At 36.6% G+C, this 22,236-nt stretch overlaps 1 protein-coding gene across 1 annotated transcript in view; it reads left to right on the forward strand.

Moving 5' to 3' along the window:
* The window catches only part of LOC136848396 (protein rpi-1-like), a 105,228-nt gene that overhangs the window by 50,964 nt on the left and 32,028 nt on the right, over positions 1 to 22,236 (forward strand). The window contains exons 5-6 of the mRNA XM_067120691.1: positions 11,807 to 11,858; positions 14,883 to 15,055. Of these exons, the coding sequence (XP_066976792.1) occupies positions 11,807 to 11,858; positions 14,883 to 15,055 (225 nt within the window). The remainder of the gene's footprint in view (positions 1 to 11,806; positions 11,859 to 14,882; positions 15,056 to 22,236) is intronic.

The raw sequence follows: 22,236 nt of genomic DNA on the forward strand, positions 1-22,236 counted from the left end.
ACATCAAGTCAAGGACAATAAGAAACAAATAAGAAATGCGCCGAAATTTCTTCGGCGCAATCGAGCTTTCTGTACAGTGTATAATGCTGTATGAAACTCTCAGCCACTGCCCATGAAACTCTCAGCCACGGCCCATAAAACTTTCATCCATAGGCCGGTGGTGGCCTGTGTTGTTGGCACCTTTAACTCTGCCAGACGCACTATCATGGCTAACTTTAACCTTAAATAAAATAAAAACTACTAAGGCTAGAGGGCTGTGAATTGGTATGCTTGATGATTGGAGGGTGGATGATCAACATACCAATTTGCAGCCCTCTAGCCTCAGTAGTTTATAAGATCTGGGGGCGGACAAAAAGGTGTGGAGGGACAGACAAAGCCATCTCAGCAGTTTTCTTCTACAGAAAACTAAAAATGAATGTCAGTATGCACATGGCGGGACGTCATCACCAAGAATATAATCATTTTAACGACTGATGAATAAGTCAGTAATGAACGAAGAAATCTCTCGACCTTCACTGGACTTTTTCTGGTGAAGGACAAGTGTCTGGTAAAAGGAGGACCTTAGTTACAAGAGGCCAGATATGCCCTCGATGTGTTATAAACTCCCTTGGCAATCTGTTGGCACTGGTTCATAGGACAGTCGCCATCATTTCACAACGTTCTCTCTCTCTCTCTCTCTCTCTCTCTCTCCTAAGAGACAAACAATTCACGCCCAATTTAGGCTATCCATCCGGGGAGATGGATGCGAATGCTTAAAGGAAATATATTTTCGCATCAACTCTCTCTCTCTCTCTCTCTCTCTCTCTCTCTCACTCTCTCTCTCTCTCTCTCTCTCTCTCTCTCTCTCTCTCTCTCTCCCTAATGCAAGCCCAGTATAGAATAAAATAAGTAAAAGAGGAAAGAGTAACTAAAAGCAATGTCAAATGCAAAACATCTCGGTCGAAGAAAACAGGCTCATATTTTTCCATATTCGTGTTTCCACGCTTCCCATTTGGATGTCCAAAATTAACTTTTTTTCTGCTCAAATATTTTTGGCCCTGATTTCAGGTCAAATTCCTCTAACCTTAACTTTATCAGTCGCGAAATATTGAAGCAAAGTGGTCATACTGGACGGCTTATTGCAATTACTAATACAACTTCAGGCTGATTCACATTATAACATCACGTCACCGACACATCGCGTCACGTCAAAGTACGTGGGAATTTCTTACGTGTTATCAGATGGACATGTTAACACCATCACGTCACGTCACCATCACGCACACGGCATCCACCATCATGTCGGGACGGTGACGTGACATGATGTGTCGGTGACGTGATAGTGTAATGTGAATCAGCCCATCTTTCCAGAGTCTGAAAGTAATGTCTCTCGTATATTTGGAGTGAGTCTTAATCCTTCGTTTTTATGTTTTTCCTACATTTGCTCTGATTCTTTATATCCCTTGGGATTCATACCACCTAGTTTCTTGCTTAATCTTATACGTTTAAACTGAGTTTATATATATATATATATATATATATATATATATATATATATATATATATATATATATATATATATATATGTATGACTTGTTATCACATCACCGTGATTCATATACAATCAGTAAGCTACAAACGTCCTTTAATATCCAATTCGCTCTACCTCGGAAATAATATATTTTCATATATGCTACCGAAGGGGAATTTTTTTAGTTGATAATAAGTTCGTCGTCCCGTGGGTAGAGCGAATTGGATATTAAAGGATGTTTGTAGCTTACTGATTGTATATGAATCACGGTGATGTGATAAAAAGTCATAATATGGCTGCGTTCGACAAACGCACTACACGGTTAGCATGGCAGAGGTGGGTGGATATCGTCTCTAAATACAAACACCTGAGTTCGACGGGGGATTTGTATATGGGAGACGATATCCACTTATACCTCACTTGCTGGCCGCGTGGGTTAATGCGTCCACTGTAGTCCTGAGTTCTTGTCTTTCGCTGGTTCGAGCCCACGGGACGACGAACTTATTATCAACTAAAAATTCCCTTTCGGTAACACATATGAAAATATATTATTTCCTAGGTAGAGCGAATTGGATATTAAAGGACGGTTGTGGCTTACTGATTATATATATATATATATATATATATATATATATATATATATATATATATATATATATATATATATATATTATGTATATATATATACATATATATATATATATATATATATATATATATATATATATATATATATATATATATATATATACAAACACACGATTAAAGAGTATACTATTAAGCAACAAACTAGGTGATATGATTCCCAAGGTAAATGCAGAATCAGAGTACAGTAAGTGTAGGGAAAAGAAATAAAACCGAGGATTAAAACTCACTCCAAATGTACATAAGACATCACTTTCAGATTAGGAGAGAATCAGTATTAGTAATGAAAGCAACAAGCAAGGCTAACCTGACCCACTTTGCTCCGATATTTCGTGACTGGAATAGTTAAGGTCAGAGGAATTTGACCTGAAATTAGGGCCAAAAATGTGTGAGCAGAAAAAAGTCAGTTTTAGATATCCCAACATGGAGGGAGGAAACAGGCATATTGAAAAATATTACCCTGTTTTCGTGGACCGAATGTGTTTTGAATTTAGCATTGCCTTTTGCTCAGTTTCTCTTCCCCCTCTTACTTTGTTTTACCCTGTACTGAGCTGAGAGAGAGAGAGAGAGAGAGAGAGAGAGAGAGAGAGAGAGAGAGAGAGAGAGAGAGAGAGAGAGAGAGAGATCATGCAAATATAAGCGTATTGCACATGCCTTCGAGCGTTGAACCCACAGGATCGCGTGTAAATGTCGTGAATTAGCCGAAACCAGTTTGGATATATATATATATATATATATATATATATATATATATATATATATATATATATATATATATATATATATATATATATATATATATACATAAATATTCCCAAAGCTCTTGTCCTTAGGCAATTCCTCCCTCATCGATTTCTCCCTCTACTAACACTTTTTCTTGTTTCTTGTCCATCCCAAAATAACTTCAACCGAAAGGGAATAATTTGGCTCGCTAGGAAAATGAGGTGAACATCATTCTTTCTCCTTCTCTCTTACAACACTGAAGGTGAGATACTTGATCTCTCTTAATGAAGCCTCCAAGAAATATATCACTGTGATTGATGATGATGATGAGACATGAATCTGCTATTCTCTGTCTTTCTCTCATTTCATTTTTCTGTAAAAAAAAAAAAACTATTGTGCCGGCTTTGTCTGTCCGTCCACACTTTTTTCTGTCCGTACTTTTCTGTCCGCTCTTAGATCTCAAAAACTACTGAGGCTAGAGGGCTGCAAATTGGTAAGTTAATCATCCACTCTCGTAAGTTAATCATCCACTCTCCAATCATCAAACATACCAAATTGCAGACCTCTAGCATCAGTAGTTTTTATTCTATTTAAAGTTAAAATTCGCCATAATCGTGCTTCTGGCAACGATATAGGATAGGTCACCACCGGGCCATGGTTAAAGTTTCATGAGCCGTGGCTCATACAGCATTATACCGAGACCACCGAAAGATAGATCTATTTTCGATGGCCTTGATTATGCGCTGTACCGGCTGTACAGAAAGCTCGATTGCGCCGAAGAAACTCGGGCGCATTTTTTACTTGTTTCATGCAAATTATGAATGATCATCCTGCGAGTGAATCAGACAGCATCAATTCACAAGTAATTATTGTTCGAGTGGGCAAAACACTTATTCACGTCATTCACTGCCATAAAAGCTGTTGTTACGTTTCTCCGGTTGGCCAAATGCCAGTATTCTTGCAAATTGAAATTTTCATGAATTTGTAATGCAAAATACTGGTTGCTTATTATTTAATAGTTATGGATCTGACGTAATTCTGACTCAAAAGACTGAAAATTTATGCATTTTGAAATGATATTAACTTTCAGGTTGGAAATGTGGGTCTTTTACGCTTTGATATTTGAGGAGTTGAAATGACATTTATTATGAAGAGCTCTCAAATGTCGATATTTTTTGAGTTGGAACAGCAGTTTTCCAAAACTTATTTCACACGTAAATTTAATTATCCTGGTTTCCTTACTAAAGGATTTCAATTAGTCATCCTGTTTTCCTTACTAAAGGATTTCAATTAGTCATCCTGTTTTCCTTAGTAAAGGATTTCAATTGGTCATCCTGTTTTCCTTACTAAAGGATTTCAATTAGTCATCCTGTTTTCCTTACTGAAGGATTTCAATTAGACATCTGTCTTCCTTACTAAAGGATTTCAATTAGTCATCCTGCTTTCCTTACTAAAAGATTACAGTTTCGTAGTAGTTTTTTTATAGCCTATATATATATATATATATATATATATATATATATATATATATATATATATATATATATATATATACATATATATATATATGTATATATATATATATATATATATATATATATATATATATATATATATATATATATATATATATATATATATATATATATATGTATATATATATATATATATATATATATATATATATATATATATATATATATAGAGTAAGCACATCTCTCTAGTTTATATGCATAACATTTCGAGAATCCATTTCAAACCATTAGGATAAAAATATAAGCAAATGAACGACGTAAAACTCTCATAGGAAAGACTTAGCGAGAGCCAATATTTGACTTTGAAAAAATTCAGTTACATGATTCAAAAATTCATTTCTTAATCACTAAAAGCAGTAGAAGCAAACAATTGTGACCAGATGTCATTTACTTTAGCAGCCACTCTACGGAAGCACTTAGTAGCTTCAGGAAGCTTTATTGGTAAATATTTTACAGTAAGACGAATAATATTTAGATCCTTCATTCAATAATTTCCTCTATAAGGTGAATTAAAAGCTTTAACGATAGTTAAAAAAAAAAACATGAATTATATATTGCCAGGCTTTCCTGTATGAGAAATGAATGAAAAGCGGACGGAATAATACAAAAATATTCAAACAACATCACAAAAAACTGACAAAATAGAATGTGCGAGAGAGAGAGAGAGAGAGAGAGAGAGAGAGAGAGAGAGAGAGAGAGAGAGAGAGAGAGAGAGAGAGAATGTTGCACCTGAATTATGACAACAAAAAAAGTGTCATTTATGGGGACTTCGCAGATCGTGAAGAGAGAGAGAGAGAGAGAGAGAGAGAGAGAGAGAGAGAGAGAGAGAGAGAGAGAGAGAGAGAATGTTGCACCTGAATTATGACAACAAAAAGTGTCATTTATGGGGACTTAGATCGTGAAGAGAGAGAGAGAGAGAGAGAGAGAGAGAGAGAGAGAGAGAGAGAGAGAGAGAGAGAGAGAGAGAGCGTTACACCTGGATTATGATAAAGCAAAAAAAAGTGTCATTTGTGAGGGCTTTACACACACACACACACACACACACATAGAGAGAGAGAGAGAGAGAGAGAGAGAGAATATTTTGCCTAAATTATAACACAAAAGTATCATTTATAGGGGCCTTTACAGATCGTGAAGAGAGAGATTGAGAGAGAGAGAGAGAGAGAGAGAGAGAGAGAGAGAGAGAGAGAGAGAGAGAGAGAGAGCGATGAGCAATAGGCACTGCGAGTCGATATGTGATTGTGCAAAAGAAAGTTTCATGACGTGATGCAATTCTGAGCGAGAAACAAAAGACAGGCGTTGTTCTGAGAGAATATTTAGGAATGGCTGTACAGCGTATTCGTTTCGCATGGACTTGAATACATATAATGATGAAAAAATAATTACTTACAGAATAACGGAGCAAAATGAGCAACAAAAGCAACAAACCGCGTCACGCAATGTCATTTCGAATTTAGCTTAGGAACCAGGATTTTGACACCAAAATCACCTTCATATGTCATTATTCTTTTATCTATTGGCAAGATAAATTATGACCGTTTTTTCCCCTCGTAAAATGAGGACAGAATATTTATAGAGACTCTCTCTCTCTCTCTCTCTCTCTCTCTCTCTCTCTCTCTCTCTCTCTCTCTCTCTCTCTCTCTCTCTCTCTCTCTCTATGAAAATTGATTTTTCACATGATTCAGAGGGTATGGCGATTCGCTTCATTGCAAGTATTGCACGATTTTATTTCAGATTATATTTGTATTATGAATATTTATATTTTAAACTTTTCGCGAACGTTTATTTCCTTCAAGTTATTTGTTGAATGTCACTGATTTTCTTGTATTAACTCTGTTCATTAACTCTGTTTGTGTGTATGTATGTATGTATGTATGTAAGAATGCATGTGTGTGTGTATGATGGGGGATGTTAAGAGAGAGAGAGTGAGAGAGAGTGAGAGAGAGAGAGAGAGAGATAAATGTCACTCATTTGCTTGTACTAGTTCTATTTGAGTGTATGTATGTATGTATTTACGTATGTGTGTGTATGATGGGGGATGTTGAGAGAGAGAGAAAGAGAGAGAGAGAGAGAGAGAGAGAGAGATACCTGTGAAATACGTGAAAAAATTAACCCTTTCAAACAATACCATCATTTTTATTATAAGTGATTTCACTATTCTTTTATCTAATGACAAGAAGAATGCCTTTTTCATTTAATGTTAATTCAAAAGAGAGAGAGAGAGAGAGAGAGAGAGAGAGAGAGAGAGAGAGAGAGAGAGAGAGAGAATACCTGTGAAACACGTGAGCAGATCAACTCTTTCAATCAAGACGTCTTGTGTATATTTTAAGTGATGAACAAACAACCCCTCCCAAACATCAGGCAGTAAAAGACACCAAAGTTCTTCAGGTTGTGTCACACTCCCTCTGTCTTTATCTTTCTCAGCATAACTTCTCATCAAGTAAACTCTACTGGTGGCACTGATGGATGTCTTGTCAACGTACCCAACTCGTCAAAATTGACAAAATCACTGAGAAAAGCTGGAAGCTGCACTGTTTATTTGCCTCATTTAGGAAAGCATATGCACCGTTACTTTTCAAGGATCGCGGGAGGATTTGCTTAGGTACTTTTAGTTTTCTGAAAAGAAAACTATTTTGCCGTCTTTGTCTGTACGTCCGTACTTTTTTCTGTCCGCTGTTTTTCTGTCCGCCCTCAGATCTTAAAAACAGAGGCTAGAGGGCTGCAAATTGAGAATGTTGATCATCCACCTTCTAATCATCAAACATACCAAATTGCAGCCCTCTATTATGAGTAGTTTTTATTTCATTTAAGTTTAAAGTTAGCCATAATCGTGCATCTGGTAACGATATAGGCCAGGCTACCACTGGACCGTGGTTAAAGTTTCATGAGCCGCGACTCATACAGCATTATACACCGAAAAATAGCCTCTATTTTCGGTGGACTTGATTATACGATGTACAGAAAACTGGATTGCGCCGAATATACTTCGGCGCAATTTTTACTTGTTTACTACTGTTTTTAGCTGGAAGAAGTAACTACTAAAAGAAGATTCGGCTACATTCTAATTAAGCCAGAAACAGAAAACGTCCACAGAGGCTTCCTCGTAAGTGCTGAATAGGCTCATGTTCAGAGGAGTTTAAGTGATTGTTTGCGGCAGTTGTGTAGTGGAAATGTTCGGGCACCCGTGTTACTTTTATTATTATTATTATTATTATTATTATTATTATTATTATTATTATTATTATTATTATTATTATTAGAAGGGAGCAGACCATCTTTTAACCATGTTCTGTTAAAAAAAAATGGCAGCGTCCGTGGAACTGATCTTATGCAAGGTCTTTTCAGTTCTCCTCACTATTCTCTTTTCTTCTGTCACTATATTCAAAACTCATGCCTTTCTCCTTATCCAGATTATGTACAAGGGGCAGCTCTTAGCAGATATTAGCCCTGAAGAAAAGAGAATAGCGAGAAGAATTGAAAAGACTCGTATAAAATCAATTCCACTGATGCTACCATTCTTCTCAATAAAACATTTATTATTATTATTATTATTATTATTATTATTATTATTATTATTATTATTATTATTATTATTATTCGCGCGTCTCTTTGTCTACATGCGATCTCAAAAATCCTTAATAATGAGTAAAGAGTATAAAGCAAAATTTAACAGCAATTACAAGGAATATACAAAAGAAGTATGATGTACGCTACGTTGGGTTCTAGGTAACCTCGCTATAAAAATCAAATATTTCAGGACAAGTCCACTTGTAATATTTTCACCAGAAATCCAATCTCATCGTAGGTCATTTGCCTCTTGGGATTTGAAGGTTACCTCAGCTCAGCCTCCCTACGGATGACATTCATTCTTCTACGAGACCAGATTGTAAATCTTAGATTATAGAATATAGAATTTAGGCCAAAGGCCAAACCTATGAGGTCATTCGGCGCTGAAAGGGAAATTGACAGTAAGAAGGCTTGAAAGGTGTAACAGGAGGAAAACCTTGCAGTTGCACTGTGAATCAATTGTTAGGAGGGGGTGGAAAGTATGATGGAAGAGAATATGAAAGGAGGTACAGTAAAAGGAATGAAAGGGGTTGCAGCTACGGGCCTAAGGAAGACACGCTGCAAAGAACCATAAGTAATGCCTATGGTGCACCGCGTGAGGTGCACTGACGGCACTAACCCCCCTACGGGGTAAAAGGAACAACAGTCTTAAAAGCCTGATTTGAGACCAGCCAAAATAAGGCTCCTTCTTTTGCCATACAAATATTAAGAACCATATTTTTAGAATAATTTCCCAGAATAAATGTTAGATTTTTCAGAGGCAATTTGATAAAACAGTGGAAGGAGAAGGGAACGTCTAACCAGGAAATACAACCCCTGGCCAAGTTTTGCTAACAGGAAATTAAAAAGTATGGCGGGGAGAGAGAGAGAGAGAGAGAGAGAGAGAGAGAGAGAGAGAGAGAGAGAGAGAGAGAGAGAGAGATAGCGCTTGGTGACGAGCTCTGCAACCGGGCCTGGGTGGTCCAGATAGTCTAGTGTTACAAATTAGGGGATGAAAAAAATGGCCTAGATCATTACTCTCACATCGTCCAAATAAATAAATAAATACAAAAACGTGTCCTGATAGATGTAAAAAAAAAAAAAAAAAAAAAAAAAGTAATAAATGCCCCGAAGTGTCCTCGGCGCAATCGAGTTTTCTGTACAGCGTATAATCAAGGCCACCAAATATAGATCTATCTTTCGGTGGTCTCGGTATAATGCTGTATGAGCCACGGCCCATGAAATTTTAACCACGGCCTGGTGGTGGCCTGGCCTATATCGTTGCCAGAAGCACGATTATGGCTAACTTTATCCTTAAATAAATTCAAAACTACTGAGGCTAGAGAGCTGTAATTTGGTATGTTTGATGATTGGAGTGTGGATGATCAACATAGTAATTTGCAGCCCTCTAGCCTCCTCAGTAGTTTTTAAGATCTGAGGGCGGAGAGAAAAAGCGCGGACGGGCAGACAAATATCATATCCTTCTCAACAGTTCTCTTTCAAAGAAAACTAATAACGCCTAAATATGGAAAGATGCTATTCAGGCTGTTAACTGCTTACAAGAACACACTCAGTTATCACGTAAACAAACGCGGTCGTGTCCACGTTTTTATATTTGTGGAAAGATATCTTTCCTTATAACGTCAGTTCTGAGATATGAATGTTTTGTTGAATGACATAATAGCGTCCACCCTTAAGCTCTTGATCCGCTTGAGCAGCAAATCCGAGATTACTAACCTCGTCCAAAACGGAAAAGTAAATTCTTAAGAAGAATTATCGTGAAGAGAATCACAACACGTTTTCTGCTCATAGTATTTATTTATTCAGAATTAGGGGTTATAAACCTCTTTTGGCCCGGCACATCCACCACCTCATCATGACTATCTCACCTTCCCTCTCATTGTTCTTCTAAAAATCATCATATTTTACTCATATCCCTCTTTCACTATTATTATTATTATTATTATTATTATTTATTATTATTATTATTATTATTATTATTATTATCATTATTATTATTATTATTCAGAAGATGAACCATTTTCATATGGAACAAGCCCACCACAGGGGCCACTGACTTGAAATTTAAGTTTCCAAAGAATATTTTGGTGTTCATTTGAAAAAAGTAACAGTAGGTGATAGGAAATTATTATTATTATTATTATTATTATCATTATTATTATTATTATTATTATTATTATTATTATTATTATTATTATTCAGAAGATGAACCCTATTCATATCTAACAAGCCCACCTTAGGGGCCACTGGCTTGAAATCCAAGCTTCCAAACAATATTATGGTGTTCATTCGAAAGAAGTAACAGGAGGTAATGGGAAACACAGAAAGAGATCAGTTATTAGAAAAACAGATGAATTAAGAAATTAATTAGTAAATTATTTTTTAAAGGATCACAATTCTGTAACATTATCCGGAAAACCCTACTTAAGCGTTTTATGCAGACGCCATTCAAAGTAATCACTCCATCGAATTTAAATTACATTACTATTGAATTGAAATGAATTGAAGGTCATGCAGCGCTGAAACGGAAATTGACAGTAAAAGTTGGAAAGGTGTAACAGGAGGAAAACCTCGCAGTCACGCTATGAATCAATTGTTAGGAGAGGGTGGAAAGCAAGATAGAAGAAAGAGAATGTGAAAGGAGGTACAGTAAAAGTATCGAAAAGGGTTGCAGCTAGGGGCCGAAGGGACGCTGAAAAGCACCTTAAGTAATGCCTACAACACACCGCATGAGGTGCACTGACGGCACTACCACCCTACGGGGGAAAATTACTATTAGAACGATATATATTCCATATTACACTTTGTATTTTAAGGTTTATGATTCCATGACAATTTCATGTGTACTTATGTCCTCTACGACAATGTTTCTTTTTCCTAGAACAGTGGTTCTCAACCTGGGGGCGCACCTCCCTAGGGGGGCATCAGCAATTTCCAGGGGGGGCGCGAGTCCTAGGGAAAAATTAAAAATTCTCTAATTACATTCGTTATTCTCTTGACAAGAGTAAAGAACTAATATTCAGAAGTTTATGAAAAAATGCAAAAGTATTACCGTATAACGGTAGTTTCCTATAGTCTACTACTCAGGTTAGAATCGTTGGGCTTACCATTTTTTTTATTATTATTTACCTCCCTCCCTATCCTTGGAAACCCCTTCTCTTTCTCTTTTTTTTATTTTCCTTTAAATCTGGAAGGAATTTTACTCATAGATGCAAGGGGGTGGGGGGCCGCCGTGGGGGGAAGGACAAACTCTTAGAGGGGGCGTGGTAATAAAAAGGTCAAGAACCACTGTCCTGGAATATCTTCAAATTCTTCCTCGATCCTCATCCCTCAATATTCGTCTTTTTACTTCTCTTCCTTTCTTCGCAATCCACCCTCCCCCTCATTCGTTAGGATTCTCTCCTAGTTATCTTACTGTTCGTAGATTTATTCCTTTCCTCACCTTAATGCTTCACGTTTATTCTTCTACGGAAGTTCGAGAAAACTGCTATTTAGCTGTTAAAGTATGAATGTGCATAGGCCTGAAATTAGCAACTCAATCAAAGTATATTGATAAAAATGGAAAAGCAAACATCTAGCCCAACACGCTATATATATATATATATATATATATATATATATATATATATATATATATATATATATATATATATATATATATATATATATATATATATATATATATATATATATATATATATATATATATATATATACACGTACATATATATTTGTATGTATCTATTACAATTTCATCCTGTCTACATCATAGCAATTAATCATTCCAGAACAATGTCATAAAATTCGTTTTCATAATTTTTTTCAGTTATGAGAACATCGGCAAACCAGGAATCAAGAAAAAATTCGCCAACCATAAGGTGAGTTTTATCTAATAAAGTTCCGTTTTTCAATTTCCATTTATAAAGCTCTCTTTTGTTTTTTTCTGATACTTTTTAACAAAAGTCACGGCATCAGTGTATCATCGGAAAAGTTAGAATTTTTTTTGTAATATTTGTCATTTTTATTGTCAATGGTTGGTGTGGTATATGTTGAATATTGTTTTAATATTTGTCATTTTTACGTCAACGTTGGCGGCGGTATGTGTTAATAGGGCCAATCTTCTGAATAATAATAATAATAATAATAATAATAATAATAATAATAATAATAATAATAATAATAATAATAATAATAATAATAATAATAATAATCTTTGGAAGCTTGAATTACAAGTCAACGGCCACTGTGGTGGGCTTGTCCTATATGAATAGGGTTCATCTTCTGAATAATAATAATAATAATAATAATAATAATAATAATAATAATAATAATAATAATAATAATAAAAAAATAATAATAATAATAATAATAATAATAATAATAATAATAATAATATAAAGATATCACAGCTGATGTCTCGTCTTCACCTTTGAAGATTCAAACCTGCTCAGAAACAGCCAATTCGCAACAACACTTCATATCAATCCAGCATACGAATTCGAATTACAAATGACTGTCGACTCATTATTTTTACAAGCTAGCGGTCTTTGATAGCCTGGTCCTCCTTGTTAGCTAAATTGTGTTGGTGGTCAGTTGATTTGGTCTGCATTCAGAGGTGCCAGGTCATTAATCGAAAGGTTCCTTGTCACAGCTCAGAGGTCTTGATATATAATGATGTTGGATAATAACATTTGCTAGTATCACAGAGAGGGTTCTTTTTATATATATTTTTTTGAGATATTTACTCGGAAAGTTTTTTTCTTTCTTTGTTTGAAGGTAGTTTTTTGAGAATCTTGATTTTTTTATATAAATTCTTTTTAAGGGGTATCTAACAAGAATTTTGTCAGTTGTATTAGGACAATTTTTTAAAAGAGATATTTAGTTTTTTGCCAGTTGTTTTCAGACAATTTTCTAACGTCTTGATTATTATATTAAATATTTCTTTATGGAAATATTTGCTTAGAGTTTTTTCCAGTTGTTTTGAGACAATTTTTTTTACCTCTTAATTTCTTATATCAAATATTTTTTCCCGTTGCTTTAAGAAATCTTTTGAGCCTCTTGATTTCCATTCCTTAGGATTGAACTACAGTTTGAGATCATTACAGTCCGATCCCAAGCTATATAAATCATTAGCCTTTGGGTCGATCAATACAGTTCGATCCCAAGCTATTGAGATCTAGAGATTGGATCGAGCATTGAATTTCGATTTCAACTCTCCTCTTGAACTCTTTAGCTTAGGATTGAACTATGGCTTTTGATCATTACAGTACGATCCCTAGCCACTGAAATCTCGAGAATTTGCATTCATCGTTACAGTTCGATCCCAACCCTCGTGAGTTCAATAGCTTTGGATCGAACTAAAGCTTAGCAGCCGCACATTTCGATCCCAAGCTATAGAAACCATTAGGCTTTGGATTGATCATTACAGTTCGATCTCAAGCTAATGAAATCTAGAGACCTGGATCGAGTAGTAAAGTTCGATCCCAACCCTCGAGAATATTTCAACTTAAGGTCGAACTATTGCTTATGATCATTACAATTCGATCCCAAGATTCTGAAATCTCGAGACTTTGCATTTATCTTTACAGTTTGATTCCAACCCTTGTGATTTCAACTGCTTGGGATCGAATTAAAGCTTAGGAGCCTTACAATTCGATCCCAATCTATAGAAATCATTAGACTTTGGATCGATCATTACAGTTTGATCCCAAGCTATTGAAATCTAAAGACTTTTGATCGATCATCACAATTCTACCCCAAGCTTCATGTTTTCAGTGGGCTGAGATCGAACTATAACTTAGAAGACTTATAATTCGATCCCAAGTTATACAAATCATTAGACTTTTGGTCGATCATCACAGTTCGATCCCAAGCCTCGCGATTTCAGCACCATAGGATCGAACTGTAACGAATATGGAGTCGTAGTTTCGAGGATATGTTACCACAAATAGTTTCTGTGGATCTCTCCTCCTCAGAGCGAGTAACACGGAACTGTTTCTACATCAGGCTTAATTCCTACAATATCTTAATCCCAGCGATGGGAGTTCTGTACCATTACCAAAAGCAATAATCTCCTTGAATAAATATATCAGCTTTTAGCTCCAAAATAGAAGCAATCTCTGTGAGAGATGTATATCTTTGGCGAATGAAAATATATCTTATGAAGCCTCGGGTGAAAAAACGGAGCAGATTTCGTCAGCTATGCGAGGTGAAAGTAGACTTTAAATTTGATGGGTGAATCAAATTTAAAAACAAATTAGCTTTTATATCAAAGTACAAAAGTACACGAGCTGATACCGAGGCCTCTGTGGTAGGGTATAGAATGGTTTTGAAAGTGAGGAATTCCTGAAAGCGAGATAATCATTATTTGCATTTGTTTATCTACATATACTGTATTGTTCAGGAATTAAATGGCAAATACGGGATGGATAAGGAATTACAGTTTACCTAAATTCATCCCATTTTCAGGTCATATGTAATAAAATGACAATTGTATGTTCTTCCAGGTATATGTAATATAAAGTGAAGACAACTGTTTAGCATTTCAGAATTGCAATATGCTTGATAAACTTCGAGTACGACTTCTCTTTCTTTACCCTTTGCTATTCAGTCATTCGTCTATTAAGTCTTCTTCTTATTATTGTTATTATTCTATTATTCAGAAGATGATCCCTATTCATAAGAGGCCACTGACTTGAAATTCAAGCTGCCACAGAATATTAAGGTGTTCATTTGAAAGAAGTAACAGAAGATAATGGAAAATGCAGAAAGAGGAGATCAGTTCTTACAAAAACAGATAAATTAACAATTAATAAGCAGATAGATAAAAATGTAAGCAAACTATTAAAATACAACGAGGATTTTATGAGGGAATTCTCACTAATTCAGGTTATCTTTTGCAGCCAATCCACAGGGCAGGACTCAAAAATGAGGTCTACAACATCCAGGTGTTCAAGAACGGGGAGGGCGGAGCTCCTGTGCCTTTCAAATTCACCGAATCTGACATCTCCAACTGGGATCAGGCCTTGTACAGACTCTCAGAGAAAGTCCGATTACCGCACGGACCTGTCAAAAGGTTGGTCATTGTGAAGAAATGTTGGATAATTCTATTGAAAGACAAAGGTGTTTTTGTGCGTATTTGGGAAATATGTTGTGGTGATATTTTGAAAACCAAAGAGGTTGTAAATGTAAGCATTAGCTGCAATAGCATGGAATATAAACTTTCGGCCCAAGGCCAAGCGCTAGGACCTATGAGGTCATTCAACGGTGGAAGAGAAATTAAGAATAAACAGATTTGAAAGGTTTAACTGGAGGAAAACCTCGCAGTTGCACTATGAAGCAATTGATAATATGAACGGAGGTACAGTAAAAGGAATGAAAGGAGTTGCAGCTAGGCACCGAAGGGATGCTGCAAAGAACTGTAAGTAATGACTATAGGGCACCGCGCGAGGTGCACTGACGGCACTACCACAAACCCCCTACGGGCCATTAGCTATAATGAATTACAAAAGAGTCAGTTCCCTGAAGTCTTTCTCCTATGGTCATAAAATATTAGTACGATTTAATTCTGTAAAAGTTATATCCAGGTAAAACTTAAAAGACACTAATATATGGTCTTCAAATATTTTGTTGGCCGTATGCAAAACCAATATATGTTCATTAGTAGCCTGAAATTTTGTTATATAAGCTGGTCTAAGCTACTGTGAACAAACGCCTAATTTGCATAAAAAATAAAGGTAACACAGTCTCACCTTTAACAAGCAAAAAATGCGTCGAAGTTTCTTCGGCGCAATCGAGTTTTCTGTACAGTCGCTACAGCTTTAGTCAAGGCCACCGAAAATAGTTCTATCTTTCGGTGGTCTCGGTATAATGCTGTATAAACGGCGGCCCATGAAACTTTAACCACGGTCCAGTGGTGGCCTAGCCTATATCGTTGCCAGAAGCACGATTATGGCTAATTTTAACCTTAAATAAAATCTAAACTACTACGGCTAAATGACTGTAATTTGGTATGCTTGATGATTGGAGGGTGGATGATCAAAATACCAATTTGCAGCCCTCTAGCCTCAGTAGTCTTTAAGATCTGAGGGCGGACAGAAAAAATGCGGTCAGAAAAAAAGGGCGGACGGACAGACAAAGCCGGCACCATAGTTTTCTTTTACAGAAAACTAACATAGGTAACACAGTCTCGCCTTTAAATATTAAGGAATTAAATGAATAAATTTGCAGTACTGAAAAGAAAGTCATTAAAACTAACAATTGTTTGCCGTATGACAGAAATGAACTGTTATGACTTACAATTATGAATATTAACAACGTCATTTTTTGTCTCTCATGCTTTCATTTTCGTAGGCATCACGCAACCGTGTCTATGACGTCATGTGTTCCTTGGGTTTCAACATATCACTACGTTGTGGCTGGCTGTTCCCTAAGCAGATATTTTTTTGTAGTTATTGCACAATGGCCCTAGATACTATTGCAGTGATAAGTTTTCTTCTTCTTCTTATTATTATTATTATTATTATTATTATTATTATTATTATTATTATCATTCGGGAGGAGACCTTCTCTGAGGGCTGTTGCATTAAAAATTATAGCTGTTTCCACGGCATTTAATTTATACAGAGTCTTCTCTATTCTTCTTATTATCTTTTTTTTCCTTAGCCTGTAGCTGTTATATCAGGTTTCCCAAGGACATGCAAAGATTTCTGTTTTCTTAGGTTTATTTCCTATGACGTTTCAAACGCGCTCTGGCGTTAATTTTCAGAGTGAATGAATGGCATGCAGGTTACAAGGGTATATATAGCAAGCGGGGGTGTGCAGTTGTCAAGTCGATTATTCAGCAGTGTTTTGGTTGGTCCTAGGTTGGTGACCTGAGTCGGCCCGGAGGCGTTGAGACCTCTGGGCCTAATCGTTATTGGAATTTGGGAGTGGCTGTTATCCGGGATTATAAGTTGTTCAGGTAAGCATCTGTGTCCGATGCTGGGTCTCTCTCTCTTTCTTCTTCTCTTTCTCTCTCTATCAGACCTCCTCTCTCTCTCTCTCTCTCTCTCTCTCTCTCTCTCTCTCTCTCTCTCTCTCTCTCTCTCTCGGTGCCTGTCGTCGGTTGGTTTCTTAAATTTCTCCGTATGATGGTAGGGAGAAATTCAGTTAACTTCACCGTGTTGATGTTCGGCTTTTTTTCTAAAATATGTAAAGCTTCGAGAAGCCGTAGGAGTCGGCGGTCCGTTGCCTGGTCGATGATTTTGGTATTCTTTACGAGTTCCTCTCTTTCGGGCCTTCTTTGGCGTTTTTGAGCGTGACAGGAGAGTCGCTTGGACAGTTTGGTAGTCGTCATCACGACAAAAGAGTGGTGGCATCTTTCCACCGGGCATGTGAATTCGTAGATGATACTACTTCTCTTCAAAGACGTTTCTGGGGGCGCAGGGTTGTTTTTAAGTAATAACTGGCTTGTTTTCATATTTTTATAGTATATTATCAGGACAATTTTCTCATCTTCTTTAATTGGGGTTACATTTTCAATTGTTATTTTTCTGAGGGCCTTCTCATCTTCTGCATATTTTTGGTGCATGTATATAGTTCCTGTAATATAGTTTTATGGACTTACTATGGTTGTTTCCGGTGTCCGTCATGCTTTCCCGGCGCCAGTTATTTATAGAGGCTCGGGTTTGTTGTTCAACCATATGATTAGAGAAGTTGTTGTTAATGAGTATTTGTGTTGATTTGTCGATCTCTTCCGAACGTCCTCTCCACATGGAACAGTGTGAGAGGGCACGACGGACGAAGGCGTCAACCACGGACTTTTTATACCTGTCCGGGCACTCACTGTACCCATTAAGGCATAGACCCTTGTTCGTGGGTTTCTTGTATACTGTGGTGGTATAACCCGTCGGGATCTGCTGCACTCGAACGCCCAGGAAGGGAAGGGCGCCGTCAACACTACGGTCGCACGTGAAACGGAGGACGGAACATTCTTCAAAAGCAGTCCTTCATCTTTCCAGGTCTTCTTCGTTATTCACTCTCACAAAGGTGTCGTCTATATACCTGTAGTATTGAGGAGGGCAGGGGATCTTACTGAAGACCCTCTCCTCTGCGACGCTCATGCCATGGAACCAGCTATTATTATTATTATTATTCAAAAGATGAGTCCCTATTCATATAGAACAAGCCCACCACAGGGTCTACTGACTAGAAATTCAAGTTTCCAAAGATTATGGTCATTTTGAAAGAAGTTAAGTAAAATAATAGGAAATACAGAAAGAAAAAATAAAACAAATTAATTAACGAATAGAAAAAAATTGAAGTAAACTATTAAAATACAAGGAGAACTGTATTAGGATAGTAATGTAGGAGATACAAATATATGTATCTCCTTTGGAAACTTGAATTTCAAGTCAGTGGCCCCTGTGGTGAGCTTGTTCTATATGAATAGGGGCTCATATTTTGATTAATAATAATAATAATAATAATAATAATAATAATAATAATAATAATAATAATAATAATAATAATAATAATAATAATAATAATAATAATAATAACCCACATTCCTTTTAATGCAGAAAATTTAATTGCAAACAAAGATTGTCAGCATGTTTGTAGTTTACCTTAATGTTCTTTAATACTGAATCCCAACATCTTTTCTGGATGAAGTCAACAAAAAACAAGTAGAAAATACGCCGAAGTTTCTTCGGCGCAATCGAGTCATTGTACAGCGTATAATCAAGGCCACCGAAAATACATCTACCTTTTGGTGGTCTCAGTATAAGTCTGTGAGAGCCGAGGCCCATGAAACTTTAACCAGACCCGGTGGTGGCCTAGCCTATATCGTTGCCAGAAGCACGATCATGTCAAACTTTAACCTTAAATGAAATGAAAACTACTGAGGCTAGAGAACTGCAATCTGGTATGTTTGATGATTGAAGGGTGGATGATCAACATGCCAATTTGCAGCCCTCTAACTTCAGTAGTTTTTAAGATCTGAGGGCGGACAGAAAAAAGTGTGGACGGACAGACGAAGCTGGCACAATAGTTTTCTTTTTCAGAACACTAATAAGTGAAAGTAATATATACTGATAATTCAAATACTCTTTCGAAGAACGTTTATTTGACGGGGAGTCTGAAACAGATAAATCATATTCTGGAGAAACTACATTTGATTCGCTTTGATGAAAAAGTTCGTACCCAATTATACTTATGAAATTAGCAAATCGCCGGAACAAAAAAAAAAATATTAATTCAATCATTAACAAATCGTCATTAGCGAGTATCAATCTTAATTATAAGAGGTTCCGATATCATTTCTCATTAGACTATTTTTCTCTCTGGATGTATATGTGTGTGTATGTATGTATATATATATTTCAGAAAAGATGGCCGCTAAAGTTTTAAAGGACACATATATGCATTTCATAGCTTCAATGCTTTAAGATGTGATGAAAGAATTTATGGAGTCAGATGGAAGTAGGTCGAGAGACTCGAGGTAAAATCTTTGTGTTCAACAAATAGTTTGATTCCTCAGCAATATTGCCGGTCAGGTGATCTTCCGAAGTGTTAGGTATATTCGTGAGTACGTGCGTTAATTTGATCTAGATTGTGCCAAAATCTGCCCTAAAAGTGAGTTTGATCGTTCATTAACGTGATAGAACTGCAGTTGTCTAGACGTAGCTTTGGAGAGGATCCAGGCTTTGAACGGCAGATAAGGTAGACTTTGAAATCTCTGTTTTTATGGGAGAAAATTGAACTTGTGATTTTTACCATGATTTTCTAATCATTATGAACTTTTGAACTGGTGTGGGAGATTTAATATGAATATTCATACCTCTTTTATATTATTGTTTTGTCATGTTACGTTTGCCATATCTTGGCTATGCATTTTACACTTTCCATTATTGTGTTTTGCATTTCATATATTTTTGGGAGTTTTCTATCATGTTTGATTCTTCCGACAGATGTCTGTGGACAGATGTCGGTGGACAGTGTGGACTGTTTCGAATAACATGTGGTAGACTGGTTTTGACATGACTAATTATTGATTTGGGGAGTATGTGTGAGTTTGGATATTTTCAGGCTATTAGCCATATTGAGACTTCGTTAATCAGAAGTGTTTTACAGTTCAGAGTTTAGTTATCTAACTCGATATTTCATTTATTATGCATTTTAATCTTTGCTTTGTTTTATTCATTTCTTGTTGGGTTATTTGAATAATAAACCTATTTTTGTAGAAACTATTGCGTTTCTTTAAATGGTCCATTTAGTTGTTTTGGTGAGAATGAGTGCGATTCGGGTGGGTGAACTTCGGAAAACGATGAGAGAGAGAGAGAGAGAGGCGATACACAGAGAGAGAGAGAGAGAGGTGATACACGGTGAGAGAGAGAGAGAGAGAGAGAGAGAGAGAGAGAGAGAGAGAGAGAGAGAGAGAGAGAGGAGAAAAACGCCTAGATGAAGAAAGTGTTGCCGTGAGCGAACGTTCATACGCCTCCGTTTCATGATTAAAGATCGTTGGAGCACGTTACGTGGCACCTTCAAAAGGGTGTTAATTCTGTCCTCGTTACAGAAAAATTGGTGGCAGCATGATTTTAACGTCTTTAGTGATGGCGAAAGAGGGAGATTGCTAATAGACTAATTGGTAACGTTGATGCCCAAGGCATAGGCGACTTCACCTAAGAGCTAAGGCGACGGGTCAGTGTTGAATGACTGAGTAGGTCGTGATTACGTGTGAAATGCGGGAACCTTTCCTTTTTTTTTTCCGTTTCTATTCGAGTACTGGGAGTGGGGAGTTGTGAAATAGATCTGGATGATCTCTAGAGCAATTTTGGGGTTAACAAAATACCCAAATAAGTGTGAATAGTGGCGATTGTGAGTTAATTACGCAAAGTGATGATTCAACTAGAAACGCGCTGGGTGTCTTTTTTTGCTTCGCCGTCGAGTAGGTGACGTCACAGGCTGCACACAGCTCTGTTGAGAGATAGGTACTTCGTTTTCTGTTTCAAAATTGGTAAGTACCCCATTCTCGTAAGTTGCGCAGAACGCCGTTTTCTGTTCTTCTTTTTTAGAGGGGGTAACTTGTGCCTTTCTCTAGTGTTCTTTTTGGTTTCTCTTTTTATGTTGTTACGCTCAGGGCGTGTGATTACTCACAAAATGCCGGAAGATGCAGCAAGCACATCCCAATCAATTGTGGTGCATAAAGTGACGAACATTTGTGGGGAATTACAAATTTTAAAGGGTTAGTTGATGGAAAGCCAACCCAAAATATAGAAACTTTCATTGAGTCAGTGAACAATTATCTGAATTCCAAGAAAATTACGAATGGCGCTGAAGCTTTAACAGAGGCTAAATCATTTCTGGATTTAGATAAAGGAGATATTGGGAAACGAGCACGCAGTTTCGGGTTCAGAAGGTGTAAAACTTGGAATGAACTGCAGAAATTTCTACGAGCTACTTATGGCGGAGTTCAACGTGAATGCGCAGTTCGAATTTGCGAGAGTTTCTCAAAATAAAGAAGGGCAATGATTCACTAGTCACATACAGTGCGAATTTATTTGATGCAGTAGTTGAGTTAAAGAAATCTATAACAGGTTCTCCATGGGTAACTGGAAATAATATCTCCTTAGATAATTTTGAAAGATTGTTACACTTTGCTTGCCTTTTAACGTCGGTCCCAGATGTAATTGTAGATAGTTTTGATAAGAGAATTGATCAGGATACAGACGAATCCTTTTTGTTTGCACAGATTAACAAAAATCTAGCAAAATGCCCGACACTGGACAGTAGTTTTGTACAGGGAGGTGCAAAGATGTCAGCTGCGGTTTCCAAACCACAGAATAATGATAGTCGCTTGCATTCGGGAAATGATGCAACAGCGAAGACATGTGCACGAGTAGAATCGAAGAAAATTCCAGAGAGATCAGTCACAACGATACGTTGTTTTAATTGTGATAAAATAGGCCATAGTAAGTCAAATTGCAGAGTGAGATATTGTTCAGTTTGCAAATCTTCATATCATGGATGGAGATTTTGCCCAGCCACAAAGAGTAGAGATTATTCAGGGAAGTCCCGGGGAGGTTTTTCTAGATATGACAGGAGAATTCCACATGATGCAAGTTCTAGATACACAAAGGAACAGCAGAATTTTCACAAGATAAGTTCGAAAACGGACACAGGATAATGACTAATCAGGTCGTAGAGTCACTAGAACCTAGGCCGATTGTACGTGGATTCTCTAATGGCAATGAAATTCATATTTTCATTGATTCT

This window comes from Macrobrachium rosenbergii, chromosome 19 (assembly GCF_040412425.1).
Source record: "Macrobrachium rosenbergii isolate ZJJX-2024 chromosome 19, ASM4041242v1, whole genome shotgun sequence".
NCBI classification, from domain to species: Eukaryota; Metazoa; Arthropoda; class Malacostraca; order Decapoda; family Palaemonidae; genus Macrobrachium; species Macrobrachium rosenbergii.